The 22,651-nt window shown below is 31.9% G+C and overlaps 1 protein-coding gene across 2 annotated transcripts in view; it reads left to right on the forward strand.

Moving 5' to 3' along the window:
- The window catches only part of LOC117215712, a 37,000-nt gene that overhangs the window by 1,046 nt on the left and 13,303 nt on the right, over positions 1-22,651 (forward strand). For both annotated transcript variants that reach the window (XM_033462130.1, XM_033462129.1), the window contains exons 2-8: positions 65-527; positions 597-1,040; positions 1,121-1,295; positions 1,369-1,587; positions 1,673-2,022; positions 2,113-2,295; positions 3,713-3,825. In XM_033462130.1, coding sequence (XP_033318021.1) covers positions 295-527; positions 597-1,040; positions 1,121-1,295; positions 1,369-1,587; positions 1,673-2,022; positions 2,113-2,295; positions 3,713-3,825 — 1,717 coding nt within the window. In that variant the 5' untranslated portion in view covers positions 65-294. The remainder of the gene's footprint in view (positions 1-64; positions 528-596; positions 1,041-1,120; positions 1,296-1,368; positions 1,588-1,672; positions 2,023-2,112; positions 2,296-3,712; positions 3,826-22,651) is intronic.

Below are 22,651 nucleotides of genomic sequence, written 5' to 3' on the forward strand. Positions count from 1 at the left end.
TCATATAAATATTGATATACGCGCATTATAAATTCATAATTTTATTTCTTATATTTTGTTTCAGATAGAGAAATGAACACTTTTTTGCTCATTAGCAGTTGGTAGATAATAGTGTTAAATCATGAGACATAAATTGATATGCTAGTTCCGTTTGCTGTGAACACTATCAATGTAGTGAATGCTCTGCATGATTACAACTCTTCCGGTGATGCAAATAAGAAGGAAAACCTTTGTTTGAGTTAATGGATTAAAAACTATTTGAAAGTGGTCTGTAGAACAGTATAAATCACAGAGATGGCAACTGAAGTTACAGAGTCACAACCTTTCAAAAACTTAAAAGAATTATTTGATAACGTGGGTAATTTAAAACCATGGCCAGAAATTAAAGAATTAAGAGATTCAACCGATTATATGTACAGTGGTTTAGAAATAAGCGCAGAAAAAATGCAGTTAGAAAAATTGGATAGAGAAGTACAACCAAGAACGTTGCTTTGTCATGATATGAAGGGCGGTTACCTAGAAGACAGGTAATATTTATAGAAACCACTATATTTATTAATTCGTATATTATACATAATATACCCGTGATTTTTCAGATTTATAAATGGATCAGAATCTTATGGTTCTTACCTATTTTATCATTGGAGTGTTATCGACACATTTGTGTATTTTAGTCATCATTTCATAACTGTGCCACCTTTTGGATGGATTAATGTAGCACACAATCATGGTGTAAAAGTTCTTGGTACTGTAATTACAGAAAGAGAAGGTATCTGGGATGTTATACTTGAATCTCAGGAAGAAGTAAGACGGTTCGCAGATGCACTAATACTTGTTGCAAAATTTTATAAGTTTGATGGCTGGTTATTAAATGTTGAAAATATCATTAAAAGTGAGCAAGTTAATAATTTAATTTATTTCGTAAAATATCTGACAGAAAATATTCATGAAGCAATTAGAAATTCTGAAATTATATGGTATGATAGCGTAACCAATGAAGGAAAATTAAATTGGCAAAATGAGCTTAATAGTAAAAACATGTAAGCTTATTACATTCTTATACTTTTACAATTGTTTCTGTTTGTAAATCTTATTTAATGTTATAAATATAATATTTCAGAGATTTCTTTTTAAACTGTGATGGCATTTACTTGAATTATAACTGGACGAAATCAAAATTGGAAAACAGTGTGGCACTCGCAAAAAATCACAACAGAGATATTCATGATATTTATGTAGGACTTGATATTTGGGGAAGAGGTTGTCCTGGTGGCGGTGGATTTAATTCAACATATGTAATTATAATATTACTTATTTTATTGTAGCATATATTCATTTAATATTTCATTAAACCATTATGATCTACAGGCTTTACAAAAAATACGACACGAAGGACTTTCTGTTGCGATTTTTGGTCCAGGTTGGACTCACGAATTTTTCGGATCTCAGACATTCCAAGAAATAGAAGATCTATTTTGGGCACAGTTGTTTCCTTATTTATATGTTCATGTACCTATCTATGAAGACGAAGTATTCAAAACATCATTTTGCCGTGGCAGTGGCAGCTTGTATTATCGCTGCGGTCAGGTATATTAAATATCTCACATTATTTTTAACAAACTGAATTTATTACATGAATATATCATAACTGAAATGCACATATTTTACGCAGCCACTATATGAACAGGAAGGAAGAAATTTTATATACAAATCATTTTACAATTTATCCCTGCAAAATCCACAAATTTCAGTACCTATACCGCACATGAAATTTACATCCTCTCCTCAACTTCCAGAACCAAAAAGTGAAAACGATCGAAATGAGTGTTCAAAAGGACCGATACAATATGTTTATGAAACGAGGAAGAATGTTATTCGAGTATTAGAAAATGTTGTAAATATTGAAAATAAAATGCCAATGCTACATGTAAATAGCTTCGAATTTTGTAGCCAGTTTTCTTTCGAAGGTGGTGGTTGCATAAAATTAACTACAAATGATCTTACAGCTACGTCATATCACAGGTGAGGGAGTTCTATATTTTATAATTAAATTTATGATAATTCGCACAATTGTATTTTTTATATTAACTATGTGTTTAAATTCATTTACAGACTATTTCTCGTTCACATCGAATTTCAACAAGACATTGTAGCAATCATTGCTTATAAAGAAATGGAGTCGTCCATAGCAAACGAAAGTCAATACAAACCAATACTAGTTCTCGGCAATAATACCGGCATAAAATCCATCTTTCATTATAAATCAAGGGATTTGGTTTCAAACTGGAAAAAATGGTAAGTCTACAAAATATAAATTGGAATATTTGCAACATAAAAAACAAAAAATAATTAAAACTAAAAAACATTTTATTAAAAGAATAAAATAATTGTAGGGATATGTAATGTCATTGCATTATATTAAATATTTATATAGCATGAGTTATGATTATACTCTGAATAAATGTATCTCACACACATATATTTTTCTTATTTAGAAAGCAGGTATATATATATATATACTTGTAATTGATAATTTTTAAACATTTGTCCATACAATTTTCTAAGAACATAGCGTAATAAATGCAATTGGTTACATGTTACAAACGGATTAATTACAGTTAGCAATAGTTACTACCATTAATTGCTGCTGTTCAATATAAGGAACGTGTTAAAATTACATGATTCTCGGGAGTATATAACTTTAAGACTATTTTTCATTGTGCTATGTTCTTGGGATTTGCCATTTCAAAGTACGATAAACTAGAGCTCGAGCTTAAGTTCTTAGAACTACGACGTGAGACACAAAATACAGTTTCTAACATCTAAGTTAACAAAACGAAATTTTCGAATGAAAGTATATTGCATTACGTAAAATTTTTAAATATTTACAAGACTTTTAATTTTCATATTTTAAGAATTTATATAACAGTAAATTAAAAGCATCTATTTCAATGTTGAAAATTAAGCAAATTACATCAAAGAAAATTAGTTTTATAAAGAAAATTAATTGATAGTTAATAAATTATGATCTTATGTTGGACTGTTAGCTTCAATTTCTTCCTATAAAAGGTTCCATTTGGTTCTTTTAACAAGGATAGTTTAGGTATTATCTTAAATTTCAAATCTTAAACGGAGATATATCAAACCTTTAGTTTGAAAATTAATTTGAAGTTTTTAAAAGGTGTCTTTAAGTTTATAATCTTTTTTAACTGTTGCATAAATGCAAAAAGATATTGTATTTAAATGACAATTTAAATTGAAAAATTTTCACACAGGAGAATATTAACAATAATTTTACTATTAATTCCATGTAAAGAAAGAAGTAAACAACATTCAAATTATTGATTTATGTAAACTTATTTTTATTCGTTTCGTGAAATTACATGAACTTTTCTAAATTCCATAAAATAAAAATCTTTTTCAATGGAAAAACATTTTAACAAAAAAAGGAACTTCAACATTATAAAAAATAGGAAAAAAGGAAAAGTCTCTTAGATTTAAGGTATACACAAAAATTTTGTATGTTCCCGCTTTTTTCAACAAAATTACACAATACATAATTTCCTATCCCAGAATGAAAAATCTAGAAATGCCAATATAGTCTGATGTGTGATCTCGAAATTTTAAAAGCGTCGAAGAAGTCATGTTTGTATTAACGTTCGTAATTCCATATTCTTTCTATTTAACATGAAATTTTCCTTTTTGTTATCAGCGTTTATCTGACGAACATGAGGACTGTGAACGAAATTGGTATATCTTTCACGAGGAGTAACGTCTGCTATCTGGGAGAGGTCATCCTCAAACAAAAGCAGCGACGCCTGAACGGTAAGTCTGCTTCTCGTACTTTATACTGTCGCTTGCATTTCGCGTTCCCTTGAGAAATGTACATAGCAGGTGGATTGCGTCACAGTAAAAGTGTATTGCCAGAGGACGAGGGTTTCGACCGTGTAAAAACCGTTCTCCGACGATCAGACCCGGCTACATACACCTTTTCATCTTTGAGAACCACTTTAGTGAAAGGAATACCACCGTTTCACCATAGAATGTCTATCCAACATATCTTATCGCTCGATATTTCATGGGTCGGCTTCGCGATTATACGATAAGCCCATTTCTCATTGGTCGACCCTACGGTATTAGATGGAGATCGCCAAGCTAATCTTTGTCATTTTTCCTTCTGTCTCTTCTTCTTTTTTTGTTTATTCATGCACAGGCGCACGAAAGCATTTGAACAGTTTTGTACATATTTTTTAATATTATATATTATGTGTGTTGTACGAAACATTTTGAAATTCCGTTAACACTGTTATGAGATTCGATTATTATGATTATATTGGTGAAGTTTGAAGCGAATCTGAAAAAATATATAAAAATTACAAGATACCTAGTACAAGTATACATATATTTTGTACAGATCACAAGAATACTTAAGCAAGAAATTATTTATTACTAGATTCTGAATTTTTATGCAAATTGATATTTTTGGGAATGTAATTAAAAAAAGTAGAATTTATATAGAAAATTGTGTAATTATTTAGAAAGCTGCTGCTTTTTTGATTTCCATAATTTTTTCATATGTTGTAGAAATCAACATTTTTAACAATTTTTTTTGCACGTTATTGCCGGACTCTTGTAGTTTTTAAGATATGTGCAAAAAAACTGTTGGTACCACTACAGTGAATTCTGCCTATGGTTAGGTGTTCATGATAGCGTATGCGTTACTGTCGGCCTGATAAAATGATACCTAATTCAAACCTATACATATAAACTGTAAACAAAAGATAAGAATTAGGTTTGGGTTAGCCGTTATTTTATTGGATTAGGCTTCACAGCTGTCGACAATCAGCATCAGCGTACAATAGGCAGAATTCACTGTAATGGTACCGACAGATTTTTGCAAATATCTCGGAGCAGTGGTTACACGTACAGGAAAAAGTTGTTTAGAATCATGCGGCCGACAACATATTAAAAAAGTATAAAAATTCAAGACGGCGGTAGCTTTCTAAATAATTACCAAGAATTTTTTTAAGTATCAAGTATCATGGAACACACTATATATCGGATATTTCACGTATTTTTTATACCATGTGAATTCTATGCAATTTCTTACTTTCAAATTTCCTATAAATGCACGAAAATTCGCAGTCTATTCATTACATTAGTAAATCGTAATATTTAACGGGATCATAGTTAGCAATATTTATGTGTTTAAGACCATTATTCATAATGTATACTAAGTTTTTATTCAAATGTTTGCAATAAGTATCCTGTAATTTGTATATAGATTTTTAGATTGGTTTTATATTTTTACCATTATAATCACGACAGTCGTATTTTATTAGAGTGCTAACGCAATTTCAAAATATTTTATGTGACTATTTTATATGATATGGACTTATGATTTTTCTATTTAAATACTTCCTTTAACCGGTATTGTATCTTTCACACTTTTTCGTGATTTAAATTTGTGCTTAATTTGCAACTTCATGTTTGCTACAGTTTAACTCGTTCGACGGTTATTTTTCCGATACAAGGGTACCTGCATTCCGCGGCGGTAATTTATTTGACGGAAAGACGAAAAATGTCTGTATGCCTTCTTATATGGAGAACGAACGGGGCCGCATGAACGAGGTCGCGACACCATAACTTCCACTACTTTTTTCATTCATTAGTCGCATTTCATAAATTGTATGCTGGATACGATTGACTTCGATTCATCATTTTCGATTGACACGTTAACGCAGAGATATACTAAGATGCTGGCGGTAAATCGATGACCCGGACTTTCTTTTTTCTTTAATTTCATTCATGGTATTTTATCTTTTTGTAATTTACATAATGTTGCATGATGGTACTGATTTCTATTGTTTCCTGTTTGCGTAATGTGGACCATTGGTAACTCACAGTGATACTGCTATTACATTTCCTTAACGCACACAGTGTATAATAATTTGCAAAATGTAAATTCTTTGTGATAATTCGACTTTAAAAGTATTGAATTATTCAGCACGTAGGCATAGAAAACTCTCAATGAATTGCCGATATATTAAATTTTGTAGGATGTTATGTTCTATGAAACTGATGGATAAAGCTATAAAAGTAAATTAAATGTCCGCATTTATTTCTAACGATGGAAAACTAATAGTTCAGCAAATGTACTAGAGTTATATAAACATTAAATCAAAATGCTAATTTATTATTTGTAGGAATTTATCACGTATATATATTGTAAATTAGACTAGATATCATACAATTATATTAGAAATTATATTAGAAAAGGAACGAAGCCTTGTTTAAACAAAATTTATTCTTTATTGTCAATATATCCGTTTTCGATTTATTATTTATTTCTTTTATGGAGAATTATCATTTGTAAAATATCTTGTATTCGTGCGAAATAATTTGCTAATTTATCAAAGCAAAGTTATATTTTATTATTATATCAGTAGTTCACTAAAGTATTTACATGCTTACCATAGAACATTTTCATGAATCTATTATGTACTGCGTACGAAAATTTTTGGTATTTTATTAGCACTATAATGAAACATGTTGTCAAGATTATAATATTAGAATTTAAAACTAATGTGGAAATGTGTATAAAAGTTACAAGGCAATTATTGCAAATTAGTGCGAAGAATAAATAGTTGCTTTAAACATAATTAGTGCTAAAGATGGCCCCACTAAATATTAATATTTATTGAAATAGCAGAAAAGTGACTATCTAAATAATTTTCTGATCTTTGCAGAGTTTAATTCATATTTTAGTTTAAACGATTTTGGTCATGAATAATCATTACAAATGATTAACAAATTTTTGATTATCGGTAACCAAATATTCATGAGAAAATATGGTTATCGGTAACCAAAACATATTTTCCATCAAAACCAAAATTAATTTCGGTCACCAACACTGATTATCCGTATAATCAAAAGATTTTTAATTATTTCTAATAGTTACTCGTAAGCAAGACACTAAAAAATTCATATGTCTTAATCATTTAATTTTCTAAGAAATTTTATTAACATTTAGCGATTGCTGTTTTCCATTTAAACAAAAACTTAATCGATTATCACTACTCATAAAATTTTTAAAAATATCTATTATTTTTGGCTTCTGGTTGAAATACTTTCGCGAGCTATTGTGTAGCTCTAGATATATTTTTAACTAATAAATATGTATATTAATTGTGCCGAATAGAAAGTTCTCGGTGGGCTACTAATGACCCAAGCCTGTTTATATCATATTAGGTAACGTTCGCTTTAACCATACAAAAATTGTGTCAATATAACAATGTATTACCATACTACGTGATCGCATAGTGATCGATAACTTTGCGACTGACAAGTTGCGCGGTTTAAAATTCATGTCACATTGTATTACAAATCTTGACAATGCACAACACCCACTTCGAAACGAACGGTAAGTTGTAAGGAGGACAATCTGGTTGGCATTATTCGCGAGTATAGGTGTCGATGACACGCGAAATATCCGCAATTGTGGGATGTAGCACGTTCCACGTGTCCCATTTCAATTTCATATTTGTCAGGAATCTTCTTACGACTCGTTGGCGTTACGAAACTTAATCCACGTTTATATCAATAATACGTAACTTCTTCAATTTTTCTCGCGACTGTTTTTTATTAAATTCCTTTAAGCTTTCCTTATGGTTGATTATGTTATTTAGGTCAGGAAGCAACACCCCGATAAAGTTCTATATTTGCAAGAAATTAAAATTCGAGATTTGCTGAAGTGGAGGAAGAATTTAAAGCGTGCGCTACTTGAAATACCAGCGAACTGATTTTAGAACCGGACAATTCTTGCAATATTTGTTGTAGATATTTACATTAGAAAATGTTATCAGGATAACACTTTTGATTCCAATTTTATTTCTGGGGGTTATGAGCCTTATTTTCATAAAAAAAAACGGAAATATTTACATATATGTGTATACTTGTTCATGTATGTAGAAATATTATATATATATATCGATAATAACTATAGAATTTTGAACAGTCGTAATGTCGTGAAAAAAGTATCATCAGCAATTTGTGCGCGTATATTTCACTTTGTTATTCCTGTTAAATTAAATTACATCTTCGAGTAAATTTCAAGGATAAGAAGCTTTCCCTTTAACCCCTTAACCTACGATTTACGTTCGAGAATTTACGTTTTGTCCGATCATCTACTACGGGCTATGCCCGTAGTTGTAGGTTAAAGGGTTAAGATATAGTACCTATAAGGTAGGTACTTACACAGATTGTTGTACAACTTTTTTTCTTTAAATTTATTTACTTAACTCTTTCGTCTCTATGGCTGAAATATTTAAAAAATGGCCGGGACAATATTCCTCGTGCGACACTGTAGAGGAGATATCTCGGATAACTTTTTATTAAAAGGATGCAAAACGTGTAAATTGGATTGCCGTATCTGTCTTCGATCGTTCATCTACTTCCAACTTGAAAAACTAGATATTCTTTATTTCCCCGAGAACTGTTGTATTAAGGAAATTGATTGGAGATGATCGTTTGCTTGATTTTAAAATATAACAATTTTAACACTAGGTTTACGGACATTTCAAATGCGTCAAATGGACACGTATAGATATAGATATACCACATAGAAAGCTTCAAAACTAGTGTTTATTCGACCATTTGCGGAGAGACGCGATCGCGAGAAAGCACGTCAACGGGAGTCGTAAATTCCCGTTACGATTAGATAATCGACGCCACGAATTCATCGATCCCCTGATTTTTGTTACGATAATAGAGGTGGTTCAATTGAGTTTACACTGAATTAGCAGGTATAAATTAATGTTTATTCCAACAACTTTGTAAAGAAGATAATTACACTGATGCGTATGTATAAGTTAAGTAAGTGATTGATTTAAGGGTAGAAACCCGGCAATGACACGTTGACTATTCTAACGATGAAGAATAAGTAAGGTAAAGTGACGATGCTGTGTCGGAGGAAAGCTAGTGATGGGTGTGTCTAACGCAAGGGATCATCGGATTTGTTGATGACAATTTTGGTTAGGAAAGTGAGGGCAGTAGACATTGCTTCTGATTGGATAAAAGAAGGTTGGTGGACTAGGAAGAGTCTTAGCCGCCCTCGATAGAAAGTTGCTAGTGTGAAGTATCATACGTGAGAAAAACTAACTTTCCCGTGTCTTCCCGTAGTAAACAATAAGCTTTAGAACCGATCGAGTAAAGAGATGTTTGTTCGGTCTGAAGGACCTTAGCTAGAAAATTCCTGAGATCTATGATAGGTCCTTAAGACTATTGAGGGTACGACGTAACAACTAGAAAGCTTTGAAAATAAATGAATTTCGATATCTTGTTAGATGGATAAAAGAAAAATGTAAACGGCTCGTGTAATTTTCCGCATGCAATTCGAAATACGTCAAAATGACGTCTCCCGTAAACCTAGTGTTACTATCACTGTATACTATGAGCTACTAAGGTTACAAGCGTTTATGTGTTCCAATGTAAGTATGTGTGTATAAGTGTTTGATTGTACCGAACTGTTCGAGTATAGGAGTATAGGTCTGATTTCGTTTGAGTCCATCTGAACTTGGTTTGTACAGGATGCGCATTGATTGGCTGCCGTGTACACTGCTAATTTTCCAAACAACGGCATTTTGAGTATCGCGGCGACACTTGCGCTCTAGTCGCACCCTTTCTTGGTGACGATGGACTAATACCTGAACGTATAATAGGTGGAAATATTATCGTAAAGTTGGACAGTGGTTAAAATTTGCAACCTTCGATAAAAGCATTAAGTAGAGTCACCGATTAGATGAAAACCTGGAATAAAACCTCGAATGCTGTATAGCGCATTTTGATCAAACTTGAATTAGTAGATCATTTCAGAACACAGATTGCAGATATTTCGTCAGAAGGCGATGTAATGTTGAATACAAGAAGCACGTTACGTGTTTGGAACTTATGAAACAGTATAACGCGGTAACTTCACCAAAATTCTAAATAGACCTTTATTCTAGATTTCCATTCAATTGATCTAACCATAGCTGAGGTCGTACGCATTCCACACACATACGGGCACTTACGTCAGTTTTTTGAAATCAGTTCCTATCATTGTTACCTGTTCAACAATGAGTCATAAAATTGGAGTTTTCAGAATATAGATTAGAAGTAAGTTACAACTGTTCCCTTTTACAAGGATACGATCTTTTTAGAAATCTCACTACAAACGAAGAGCTGATTCTGGACGAGGGTCTAGATATTAATTGTTGCAATCGGAAGTTGTAAACTTTGACCACTAACCGATGTTATGACATCTCCATATCACTACCGCATATTATATATGAGATATTCGCTTTTTCCGCAAGACCGCGGGATTTCCGCCACGTCATTTGGATAACGAGTTGCCATTACGAAGTATTACTTAATTAGCTCTCGGAAATATCGAATTTATTATACGTCTACGGCTATTGAGCACGAGGGAAATTAAAAGCCTTTAGAAGGAAAGTTACTGTTGATATAATAAATTCTTTTTTTTTTTTATTTAGGATTAGATATTCAAACTTGTCTTGCAGGTTTATACAGCTCTAAAAAATGGTCTTCCTTTGCTATCAAATTATAAGTTTTGTCCGGAACATAAATAATTATAGTTTTGTTAGTCAAAGTTTGATCTTTCCTTTACACGAAACGACATGAATTTGTGTATATTTAAAATTGCGAAAGTAAACTGTCTCGTCTAAAACAATATTTTAGTGCATTAAATATAAATTTTATTAAGAGTTATAGAACAATTTTAATTTTTTATAAAAATGAAATTTAGTATATTCTGCATTGTACTGCTGTATACACCGGTTAATAGCTAAATATCATATGAATATCATTTTCAATTGAGGATTGGATATGTGTATCAATATTTTGAACATAAAAATTGTTTTATTTAGGTATAAAGTAAAATAAAATGGTAACTGCAGAAACCTAGAGTTGGTAATTAAAAGAATGAATGCTACTATGAGTAGTAATGATTAATTCTAATGAATTAGAAATGAATTCTGATTCATGGCATGATCAGTCGTACACGGTAAAAACGTTACACAATAGTATAATCGACAATTATCACGCAATTAATTGTGTCTTTCAGACTTCACAAATTTTCATTATTTTCAAGCGCTACGCTAACAGATTTCATTTACAGAAAAACTTCCAATTAATAAAGAAATATTTTCCATTATTTATATTTATAAGACAGGAATTTCAAAATTACCTCAGTGGTAGGACATATTCCAGGAAAACAACAAATGGGATATACTGGTCAGTGAATGTCATTAAATTTTGACTTTTTAAAAATACGACGATACTTGTGGAATGATCTATGTACACATGTATGTGTCGGGTTTGTCGGGTAAATATTTATAATGTTTCCACTGAGTAGGCATGTATTTTATTGTCTTTAAATATTTTTAAATACTTTTATTTATATTTACATACTTTTTTATAGTATTTAAATACTTTTAGTAGCATTTAAATACTTTTTATTATATTTTAAAATATTTTTAAATACTTTTATGATTTTTACGAAATATGTACTTGGACGAAATAGCTTGCAGCATCTGTGTACACTTTCCGATTTGTTTCAAACCTTACCAATAGCATCATGATAGTCTCATCATAGTACTAATAAAATTTCAAGATGTTCAGGTGTCTACAAGTGTTCGAATATTTTTCCATCACTTTTATATAATATTATTATTTTATATGTCGGGTTTGTCGGGTTGGCGTTAATCTTAGGGGCGCGTAGCGTATCTTCATTAGGACAAGCCATCGTCGTTGTTCAATGGAGATTATATTTACAATTATATGTACAAATGTTGATTTAACAGAGTTTGACAATCAAACGTGGTAATTAGACACTCTTGATGTTAAAGACAATGTTCTTAGGTTCAATAACGAATCCACGGTCAACGGGGAAAACTCTTTGTACAATTGAATATATTTTGAAACACAAATTGACGTTAGCTGTGACGCTCGGTATCTTTCTGACTGATTGACAAGACGATGCGTGTAAACTCTCTAAGGTGATCACAAGAATAAAAGACTGATACGATTAATGTCAATTGCATATTGACCAGGGATATTGACAAAATTCCAGGCGTCGTTACTAGGCAAATCCGCATAGAGCCGACAGTGCTCCTGCCCGGGGCTTGTTAGTTAATACAGCGTGTGTCCCTCGATATTGGTACTTCTTCTGTTAAGTAAAAACGTTCATCCCGTGACCGTGGCTACGTTCGGCGACCAGTTGTGTCACCTCGAGCCCAAGCCCACTGTCGCAAATCTCGGGCAAACATAATCAGATCGTATCGCAACAACTACTTCTAAGTTCTATTATTTAAGTACAGCTATAATAAATAGTTTAGACCAAAGTATCGGGGATCTTCCCAAAATTCCAAAAGAAAGGCCCGATGTCCCTATATCTCCGATATATATAATACTTACATACATATATTTGCAAGGACTATAATCAATCTAAGTAAGGTTAATTCTTTTTGTAAATTTTTAATTCATTCATTTTAGACGTTTCTGGTTAAGAAATCACCTGGTTAATAGGTTAACAATTTTCTATCTGCCTTGGCCAGTATGAAATTATTCGAAATTTGGTGTTTAATCGCAGCCATCGACACACTCGGTGCGTGAAAAAAGCAATTGCGTGAAACTTAGCCGGGCAATCGATGCGTTCCAATGATCTGTTACAGCATGGTCCAATACCGTTTAAACCGTAACCGACAATAATCAACAGTTTCACTGACCACGGTGATAAAGTTAGTGCTAGCAATTTTCGGGCGTGCACCAGACACTAATGGCTACCATCCATTGCGAGCTCTGATGTTCTCGAAGCGAACAGCCACGGGCCGGTTGCTCGTTTGTTTTAACAGTCACATCGCGAACGAGCAACCCAAATTACGTTCTGTCTACCGTGTGTCGCAATAACAACTATTTGTAATCGGAGAATGCGACCGGTTCATTGATATTCCTGCGGTTATCGGGTCGAATTTTTCTGCGGTTCTACCTGCTGTTACACTTTGCATTATAAGACTTCTTTCTTTCTTTCTTTTTTTCTTTTCCTTTTTCTTTCTTTCCTTTGTCCACCATGTATGTTTCGCTTGCCAGTTACGTCAAGTACTACTTGTACACAGTGGCTCATGAAAGTTTTCCAACACTTACCATAGAACATTTTTATAGATATGTACGTTATGCATGTTATGACACTGCTGACGTTTATGCAAATGTGCTTTTTTATAGAATGCAAATGGAAGGACAAAATTTATATAAAAATAGAAGTTTGTTAGAATGATTAGGAGACTGTAAAAATATATTGTTTTATTTCACTATTCTTTGTATGATGCATATTTTGCATATTTATGTATAAGGACATATGCAAAACGTATCACGTATTTATGTGACATATTTATCTCGTCAAACATGATACATAATTAAAAAATCTATTGATTCCACAAGAAGATAATAAATATGGCTTTTGATTATTAGTTTGTCATTGATCTGTATATTTTATATTCGTGAATTGTTAAAGTATATCGACAAAACCGTGCACGTACTGTGACTCGTGGAAGCCACTCTCTGCACTTACAGAAATTTTTATCGATATATTCTATTTGCTATACGTTAACATTTTGAAGTTTCATCAGTGTTGTAATGAAACACAACTATCATAACTACACTGCTCAAATTTGTAACGAATCTGAAAATATATATAGAGGTTACAAAAATTATTATATCATATTATATTATATCGCATTATAATAACAAATTGCGTTTTGCGAAAAATCGCACATGATATTTTTTTTATTTATCGAAGCTTTTGATGTTATTATCTACAGCTATCTACTGTATAAATACTTACACCTTTGCGGAACGCACATTGCTTTCGATTTGCATGTAACCTTTCACAGCTATTATTCTTCTACACGGTCTTCTAGTTACCTGTGCGTGACAATTGTGTACGCATTATAAGAAAGTATTTTTTTTAATTGTCTTATAGTTTCTTTGCATTGTTCTGCTCTTAAATATCGCACGATTTATGAATTAACTTTTATCCTATTAAGCAAGTAGTTGACCTTTAACCAGAGATTTCTATGCTTACGCAATTAAAAATTAATGGCAAATCGATTTAATGTATTATTATCGGTTTACATGGATTTAGCGTAATCTTTTACATTACTTAGTAATGATATTTATTAAGAAAGTATTTCACTTCGGAATTCTTTTATTTAAAATCTGCGAGACTCTTCGGTATCAATTCTTTCACTTTCATTTATTTATGTTTCAAAAATATTCACCATTCTTCGTGTCGTAAGTGGATACAATTGAAATTAATCGAATTATAAAGCATTTAGTGCGGTTTTTTAAGAAAATATTTTATATTCTATCGGCTAACAGGTTCCTAACCGAAACTGATTTATCTTCGATTAACGCACTAGGACTACCGACGAGGAAGATATAAAATTTACACCACAGAAACCAAAATGAAAAATTACATGAAAAGATACACGGTACCAGGAGAAAAATAAATCCTCATTCGTATATTTAACAAAAAATTACTCAAATCTCTAATAGTGTGCCATTGTAAATCTATGAAATTTCTATAAAAAATTTCGAATTAGTTATTTCGCCTACGCTGTGGTGGTTCTGTCGTTAACTCTGATCGGTTATAGAAGTTTTCGATCAAAGGATGACCCTAGTTGATAGGTTAAAATTCATCGGAGTCTTGATACCGAAAATCATGCACCGTAAAAGTAAAATTCATTTGACATGTGGGACGATAAACGGTACCAAAATCGTGTTACATCGCGCGATCGAACCTATTGTCGAAAATGCGATAAAACGGCGTATGATGACGTGCTATAGGAAAATAATGGTTCGTTATCTCGATACTAGATACTCGTTCGACAGCAACTATAATACTTTTAAGGTCCTTGATACGGTGTTTAAATTACGTCAACGATGGCCAGCTCGTACGATTCACGGAACGTATAATCTTCGACAGCGAGGATCGGCTCTGTTATGGTCGATAAAGCGAAAGAATGTCGTCTCTAGTCCTTAAGGTATTGCATAAACGTTCTTTCGCAACTATTCTAAGTACCAGTATCTTGGACGTTTCTTTTGAACCGTGCCTCCTCGACCGTGTTTACGGCGGAAGATCGATGACTTCTCTCTTCCGTCATCCATACCGTGTTGGCGCATCCTTCAGCTTCCATCCGCGTGTAGGAAGCAACACAGTGGGTGTTGAACTCCGCTAGAAGAATTTTACAGGAATTACCAGAGGTTTGAGTACTTCTTGAAAGAACGTGTTTTTTTTTGCGTTCATTTATTCGTGCAATTTCTGTAGCACATTTATTAATAATTATAAAAATATAAGGAAATGTTACTAGCATTAATGTGGAAGTCTTTGCAACAGTTGAGAGGAAGCTCCTTCATCTGACTTCAGAAACTAAAGAATCTGAATATAAGACTGCCAAGTTAACGAAACACTTGTATTAGGTTTAACGAATCTAAATGTCAGCTTTATTATTGCATATTGACTTTTGAAAGTCAATCTAATCGCGTCGTCATATTTTATTACATGTACAGAGATTATGAAGCGAGTATAAGGTGATTATAATTTTATATAGTCACAATACTTGTTATTATTATTCATTATATTAGTAATGCACAGTATTTGGTAAAACTATCTTTTCCATTAATCATATTAATTTAAGACCGCTATTCACGCTGTATTACTCTTTTAATTGATGCATATTTGCGATTACTGTGCCATAAGCTTTACATACACTTCCAGATTGATTTCAAATTTTATCGACATAACTATGATTGTCGTGTCTCATTGTGGAACTAATGAAATTTCAAAATATTTGACATAACACACGTAATATGAAAAATTTCCATGATATGTGTTCGAAATTGGAATACTTTTTTGAGCTGCTATATTTTGTTGAGATGAGTTTTCAACGAAAATTCGATTGGTTAAAGCGAGATCGGATAAGAATAAAGTTTGCAATATCAAATGCTCGTATCAAGTACCTAAGTTAATCGAGAACAAAATAATGGGAACTGAATTGCCGGTTGTGTCAATAGCATTCGAAATGTGCACTCTGAAACGATGTTTTGTGTGAATCGCGTCCCTTGTTTCTAACACTGCAAATAAACTTTCTACTGTCATTTAAGCAAGATTTTCAAGGCTTTCACGAACATGATCTTTATAGTTACACTATTGTTCGAAGCTTCTAGTGCTTCTTGCACAATAATTTATTAGCTAATAATATTACTGAATTGACAACTGACAAGTTGTGCGTTGTAAACTTTTACACGAACAGCTCTTACAATTTTAAATCGAATAGGATAACCGATTAACCTATTGTCCTTTCGTAAGAAAATTTACTAGCACTGGCAATTTGTAATAATATTACCTCGGTTGTGAAATTGTGCTTTCTATAAAATTATTTTCATGCTTCGGCAACACATTTAATATTCTCAAGAATATACGCGTTTAACATTCGCAAGAAATCTCACATCGCCTTGATGTAACATACAATTGAAGATTACAGGAACAGAGGATTACAGGATAACTCTGAATTTTATGTTATTCGGTAAATAAGAGAATGTACTTTAACATAGCATAGCTACAAAGAGGAGTAACTTGACCGATGCAAAAAAGTGAGCCTTTTAGCAGTAGATGATAAGTTCATCGAGTTTTATGAAAAAACTAACAACGCATTTAATATCTACTATATGATAATCTGAACTTGAGAAATTAATGTGATATGAATAAGTTTCAAGAGAACTCTATAACCAAATTTGATAATAAAACAGGTTTCATAATGTGTGACTGGTTAATAAGATACCGAATTATAAAAATGTTCTTATGTGCAATACAAAAGGTGTATGTATCACGTTTTTCCATTATTCCTGTGATCTTCAATTATTATATATTTAACAATAATGCTTTTATTTATCAAACTGATGTCGAAAATTGCGAAATAGTTCGTACAAACTATTTCTAATTTTCCTCAAACGTACAAGTTATTTAATACTAAAAAAAATAATGAAGAAGTAATACTCACATGTAGAACACGCTGACTCCAAGCATGCGATGATGAAACACAGGTATCGTGGACACAAAGGTAACAAGACACACTTTTAGTCACTTTAAAAATCGTTTACATTGCATATATACATAACAATAAAATTGACCTTTCATTATAAAACTATACTTTGTATTGGGAATATGAAGACGTTAAGGACATATTAACGTTGACATCAAACATATGTTAATACCAAAGACAGAATAATATCGAAGATATGTAAATACGTAAAAACGTGCCAAAAGGATTGATTATACTGTCAACTTTTTTTTTATTTATTTATTAAAATTTACAATCAATTCTCGCATTGAGAATTTTCAGTAATTTTTTCTGGCGTGGCGCAGTGACATGGCTAATTATTTATAAGTTAATACTTATTATAGATAAGAATAATTTATAAGTAAGTGTTATAAATAAGTAAATATTACTTAATTTAAATAACTAATTGAATCTAACATTTAGTTCTAGCGGGTAGTGTCTCTTCAGCCTGTGGATCTGGTCCGACGTATCAAGTAGTCCAGTAATTAGGGGGTTTCGATGTTTGTTGACTCTTTTGCTATATCTGTCGCTATATTTTGCTAATTCCTCTTTGACTGTTGGTATCTTGAGATCGCGATGTATTAATTCGTTGGTGACATACCAGGGTGCATTTATAATGGATCTTAGCGTTTTCGATTGGAAGCGTTGAAGTATATACTGTCAACTAGCTATCGTTCTGTTATTTAATTTTATGACATTTTGAGTGAGGAAGTGCTTAATCTTAGTATGTATATAAACATAATTTAAGTTAACTTCCATATTGTGGTGCAAAATTCTGCAACACACGGTATGTGCAGGTAGTAAAATTCAATATGCATGTAGCGTTGTAGAGCATAAAGTATAGATTTAATAAAAAATTGCACAAAAATGTTGAACTACCATCCAGTTAACAGAACTCTGAGATGTTCGACAAGATTCTTTCGAAATTTCAGGAGTATGATTATAATAGATGATATATTTTATTGTATATTATATATATAATAAATAAGTAAATGTATATATATAACTTGTTTTCATTTATGATACTATTTTCATCTTTTTCTCTACACATCTACTTACGCATCTGGTCGTCATATTGCAAGAATCATATGACATTGCTGAAAAACTGCAACATTCATTTTTTATACACTACTTTCAAATCCGGTCAATCATTGACTCTACAGATACAAATCTGCAATTTGTGCACTAATATTTGAAGTTGGAAAGAATAAACAGGCAAAATGTATGTATATGTCTAACTTATAACCAATGAATCCGTCTATTGAAATATGATAATAGGAAGACTATAACGAAAATAATGTACACATACAAATGTATTCAGATCCGTAGGAATGATGACTCTAAAGTTAACAATTTCCATGACAGGAATAAAAATAATGTCATAATCAATAACGCATAATTTTAAAGACGTAAAAATTGAAGAGACGATATACAAATATTTGAAGCATTCAAAGTGTAGTATTTTTTATAGTATTTGGCAGGTGTATACATGTATAAGGGATAACGTAAAAATATTTATTATAATATACAAAGATAATACGCGAATATTAGATACGTATAAATATTATAATACTATGTACATGTGGAAATTGGATTTGTGAAAATTTAGAACGAAAAATGATTAGTATCTTGTAAAATTTGACGGACAGGATAAAAACTAAATTAAAAGTAGTGAAGAGGAAAAATAAATTACGCTAGCGGTTTAACATCTGAGAGGATTACGTACTAGTTTTTTAGCAGTATTAATTTTCTTTGGTTCTACGTTGTATTCACGTCTGGACAAAATTTTCTGACGTATGTGTTCACATATTTAACTGAAAAACACATTCTTGTTTCTACAAATAATTATTCTGGTTTCAAATTTGTCTATCTGTTTACTCTTCTCGTCAGAAGATTTATAAAAATTTCCTCAGCGTTAACTAATGCAACTTCAAAATGAAAACATCCATTTACACGAAACATATAAATTTCTCACAACGACATGATATGAAGAAATAAAATTTGCATAATATGATAATTCGAATCTTTGAAGAAACCGTATTTATAGTTGCGTCGTTAATTTATTCTGTTTGACATGTATATGATTAAAATACCCTTGGCGTAAATTTTATTATAAATCTTTAAATATTTAATTATAAATCTTTCAAAAGGGACGAAGGGTTATATATCTTTATAAATTTATCGGGATATCATCGAATTTATTTCTCTATAGAAAGACATGACATAATTCTTTCATGGAGGTTCAATGACACACACGTATTTCTATTTCACTTCTATTGGGTCAACGACCAAATAATTTCCCGGTGAAATCTTGGAAACATCTCTGTGCAGCGTTTCAATTGCTACGTACTATTTTACACAGTCCTTTAATGCATAGTTTATTTTCTAGCTATGACTTCTTTAAGCACTGTCGTAAAATATTAAACGGCAACAGTTTGTGTAACACGTAATTTAATGAATGTCAAATAGATAGAAAATACAAATGTCTAAAAATATATCAATTTATATCGAATCAAAGAATTAAATACTTTGTTCTAAAGCTTCAATGAAATTGCGGTAAAAAGTAATTTGAATTTTCCTGCTAATATTGACAATTCTTACACTTTGTATTTAAGGATGTTTGACAGAATTTGCACGTAATACATACGTCATTGATGGAAAGAGAACAAAAATTGGTTACTTCTGATAAAGATGAACAACTTTTTAAACGGCTAGGTTAAATCCTAATTTGTTAAAAGTCTTTTTGAAAGTTAAATTTCAGTTTATTGTACAGATAGGCTCATTTGTTTCATTGCACCTACATCCGTAATATTTGTTTATCTATATTCTAAATTTTATTCCATTCGTGTTCCTCATTTCTATTTTCCTCCATCTCAAATCTCCTCTATTGTTTTTAATTTGTTACAAAATTCACATATATATGATAAGCGATCGTGACATTAAAGTATGCTATATAACAAAATACGTGCATGTTATTATTAATAACATACATCGTATAAAGTGTAGAATATCAATTAAAATTAAATACTCTGAAATTAAATAATCTAACTCGCGTCTAAACTAAATTGTAATGTTTTCGTAGGATTTAACGTACACTGCAGCTCGTATGTATTTGGATACATTAATTGACTTGTTTTGATAATGCACGAGTGTTACTAAAACGTACGAATTAATGATCTTTAATGATCTTGTTGTGGAATAATTATTCATTTAAAACTGTATCAATGTCGTATTGAAGTTAAATACATGATTCGTCTAAGTGTTAAATAATATTAAATATTATTGCTTGAGTTAATCACAATAATCTATCTAGCAATTTATCACATCCATCTCCATCATATCTACTGTACATATAGTTTTATCACCAAGCGAGCTAAAAACAATGGATTCCTTAGGTAACATAACTCCTCCATAATATTTGATAGCTGCAGGCATAACAGGCAGTTATAATACTCAAGGATGACTGTAACAGAGAATAAAGTCGTCCTGGATCTTTCTATTCTACCATGTGTTTTAGTAACATTTGTGTCTTGTTCATACAAATCGATCAAAGTGTGCATTAGCCTTAAAAAGTATTCAGACACTTGTTTACTTTTGATGTATATTTTATAAAATTAAGAATAAATTATTATAACTACGTTTATGATCACTTTAGTTTCATATAATAGTACACTATGATCGAATTGAATTAATTTTTGGAAGTTAATACGCAACGATAAAACTGGTGTTTGTAATCGTAAAATTTTACAGAAATATTGACAAAGTCTTCAGCTACAAATTTTTTAAGTTCTTAATTTTTTGATTATAAATTAGATAAAGAGAGATCTTCCAGACAGATGTAATTTTATACACGCTAGATAGGAAAATATAATGTTGCTGCTTTTTAATAGATAATTCATTATTATAGTTTGGTGATTGCATAAAAAGGCACACGTGGCTACAGAAACTATTGGCATATCATTCTATTTATTATGGCATTTACATGCTAATTAATTAGGTCCAAATATACTACATTTCATATCATTTTCATATCAGTAGTACTTTCATATGGTTACAAAAATTACAAAGACTGCTTCATTGGAGAATAACGGTACGTGCCAATAGCTTTTGTAGTCACTATACTAGGCTTCTAATTATAGCTTCTAATTATCAATTTATCATTAATTTGTACACTTGGAATAAATCTAAGTAATGTTATCGCAAATCGTCTCAGTCGTCTAGACACATTATCAACTATCAATGATATCATCACAGATTGCCAATGTTTATGAACTATACTTATCAACAATGCTTATCAACTATACTTACGAGCAACAGTACGCTACAACGGAACATTACGATGTAATACCTCTAACCGACCTGTAGTTACGATCTCCATTTCCCTAAGCTTCAACCTTCCACCTCTGATACTTCCGTCTATCGTTCAACCCCCTCAAATAGGCGATCGACAATATAGAATCGAGTCGTATAATGGAAACCGATAGTGCCTATGCGATCGTTGCTCCCCCTCTAAGGAATAACAGCCGTGCCATTTCCATAAAATCTTCGGCATTTGGTGCTTGTTCTCGAGAGGCAACAAGAGGAGGAACGTTCATATTTACAAGATGAGATCAGGCTGTTTTGCTGTTCGGCCAAGGCGATCTAGTCGTTGGTTTTAGCATGGACGGGGCAGAGAAGAAGCGAGTGAGGTCGAGAGTCGGTTCGTGTGCCTCGACCGCGGAAACATTTTCAACGGGACAGCCTCTCTTCGTTCTCGTATCGTGCTGAAGCTTTTACATTGCACGTAGTACGTTTGCTGCGAATAAACGCAGTCATCGTGTCGCAAAAGTAAAACGTGCCTGGTCACCAAGTCGATCGGCGGATACGATTTGAAATCCGCTCGGCAAGCGAATCAAATCAGCCCAGAAAGATTAGATTGGAGAGTTAACCATTTGGGGTTGTAGCCTCACGCTACGAGAGACAGAACGTTGGAGCTTGGAAACTGTTCTTCCTGGGATCACGAGATCGTAGATACGTAACGAGTTGAGAAATGTTGTATCTAGTTTACCAAGTTTCAGATTGTTTGTTAAAGCTTGACATTTAGGGATTTCGACGACTTTAGGGAGTCAAGATTTGGATAAAAATTTTGCTCTCTCGAATTATATATATATATTATATTAAAAACCATAATGCAGTAAATACAGATTGTGTCAAAAATTATAGATATGACAATTTGAATCTACTGTAAGAATAAAAGTTAATATAAATCCTATTTTATATTGAGAAATTTTATTATACGAGGTGGGGCAGTAATCGCAGTACAACCGGCCAGGGGTGATTCTACGTGAAAAAATAAGAAAGCAATTTCGTATCTGCGGCTTCGTTTTCGAGAAAATTGACTTTGAAGATTTGACAATTATACCTAAATTTGGTTAATTCCGGATAAGAGTAAATAATCGACAGCGATTTAAATTCCATTTGAAAATAAGTCAAAAATA

Source organism: Bombus bifarius, unplaced genomic scaffold (genome assembly GCF_011952205.1).
Source record: "Bombus bifarius isolate JDL3187 unplaced genomic scaffold, Bbif_JDL3187 scf7180000009772, whole genome shotgun sequence".
Taxonomy (NCBI): domain Eukaryota; kingdom Metazoa; phylum Arthropoda; class Insecta; order Hymenoptera; family Apidae; genus Bombus; species Bombus bifarius.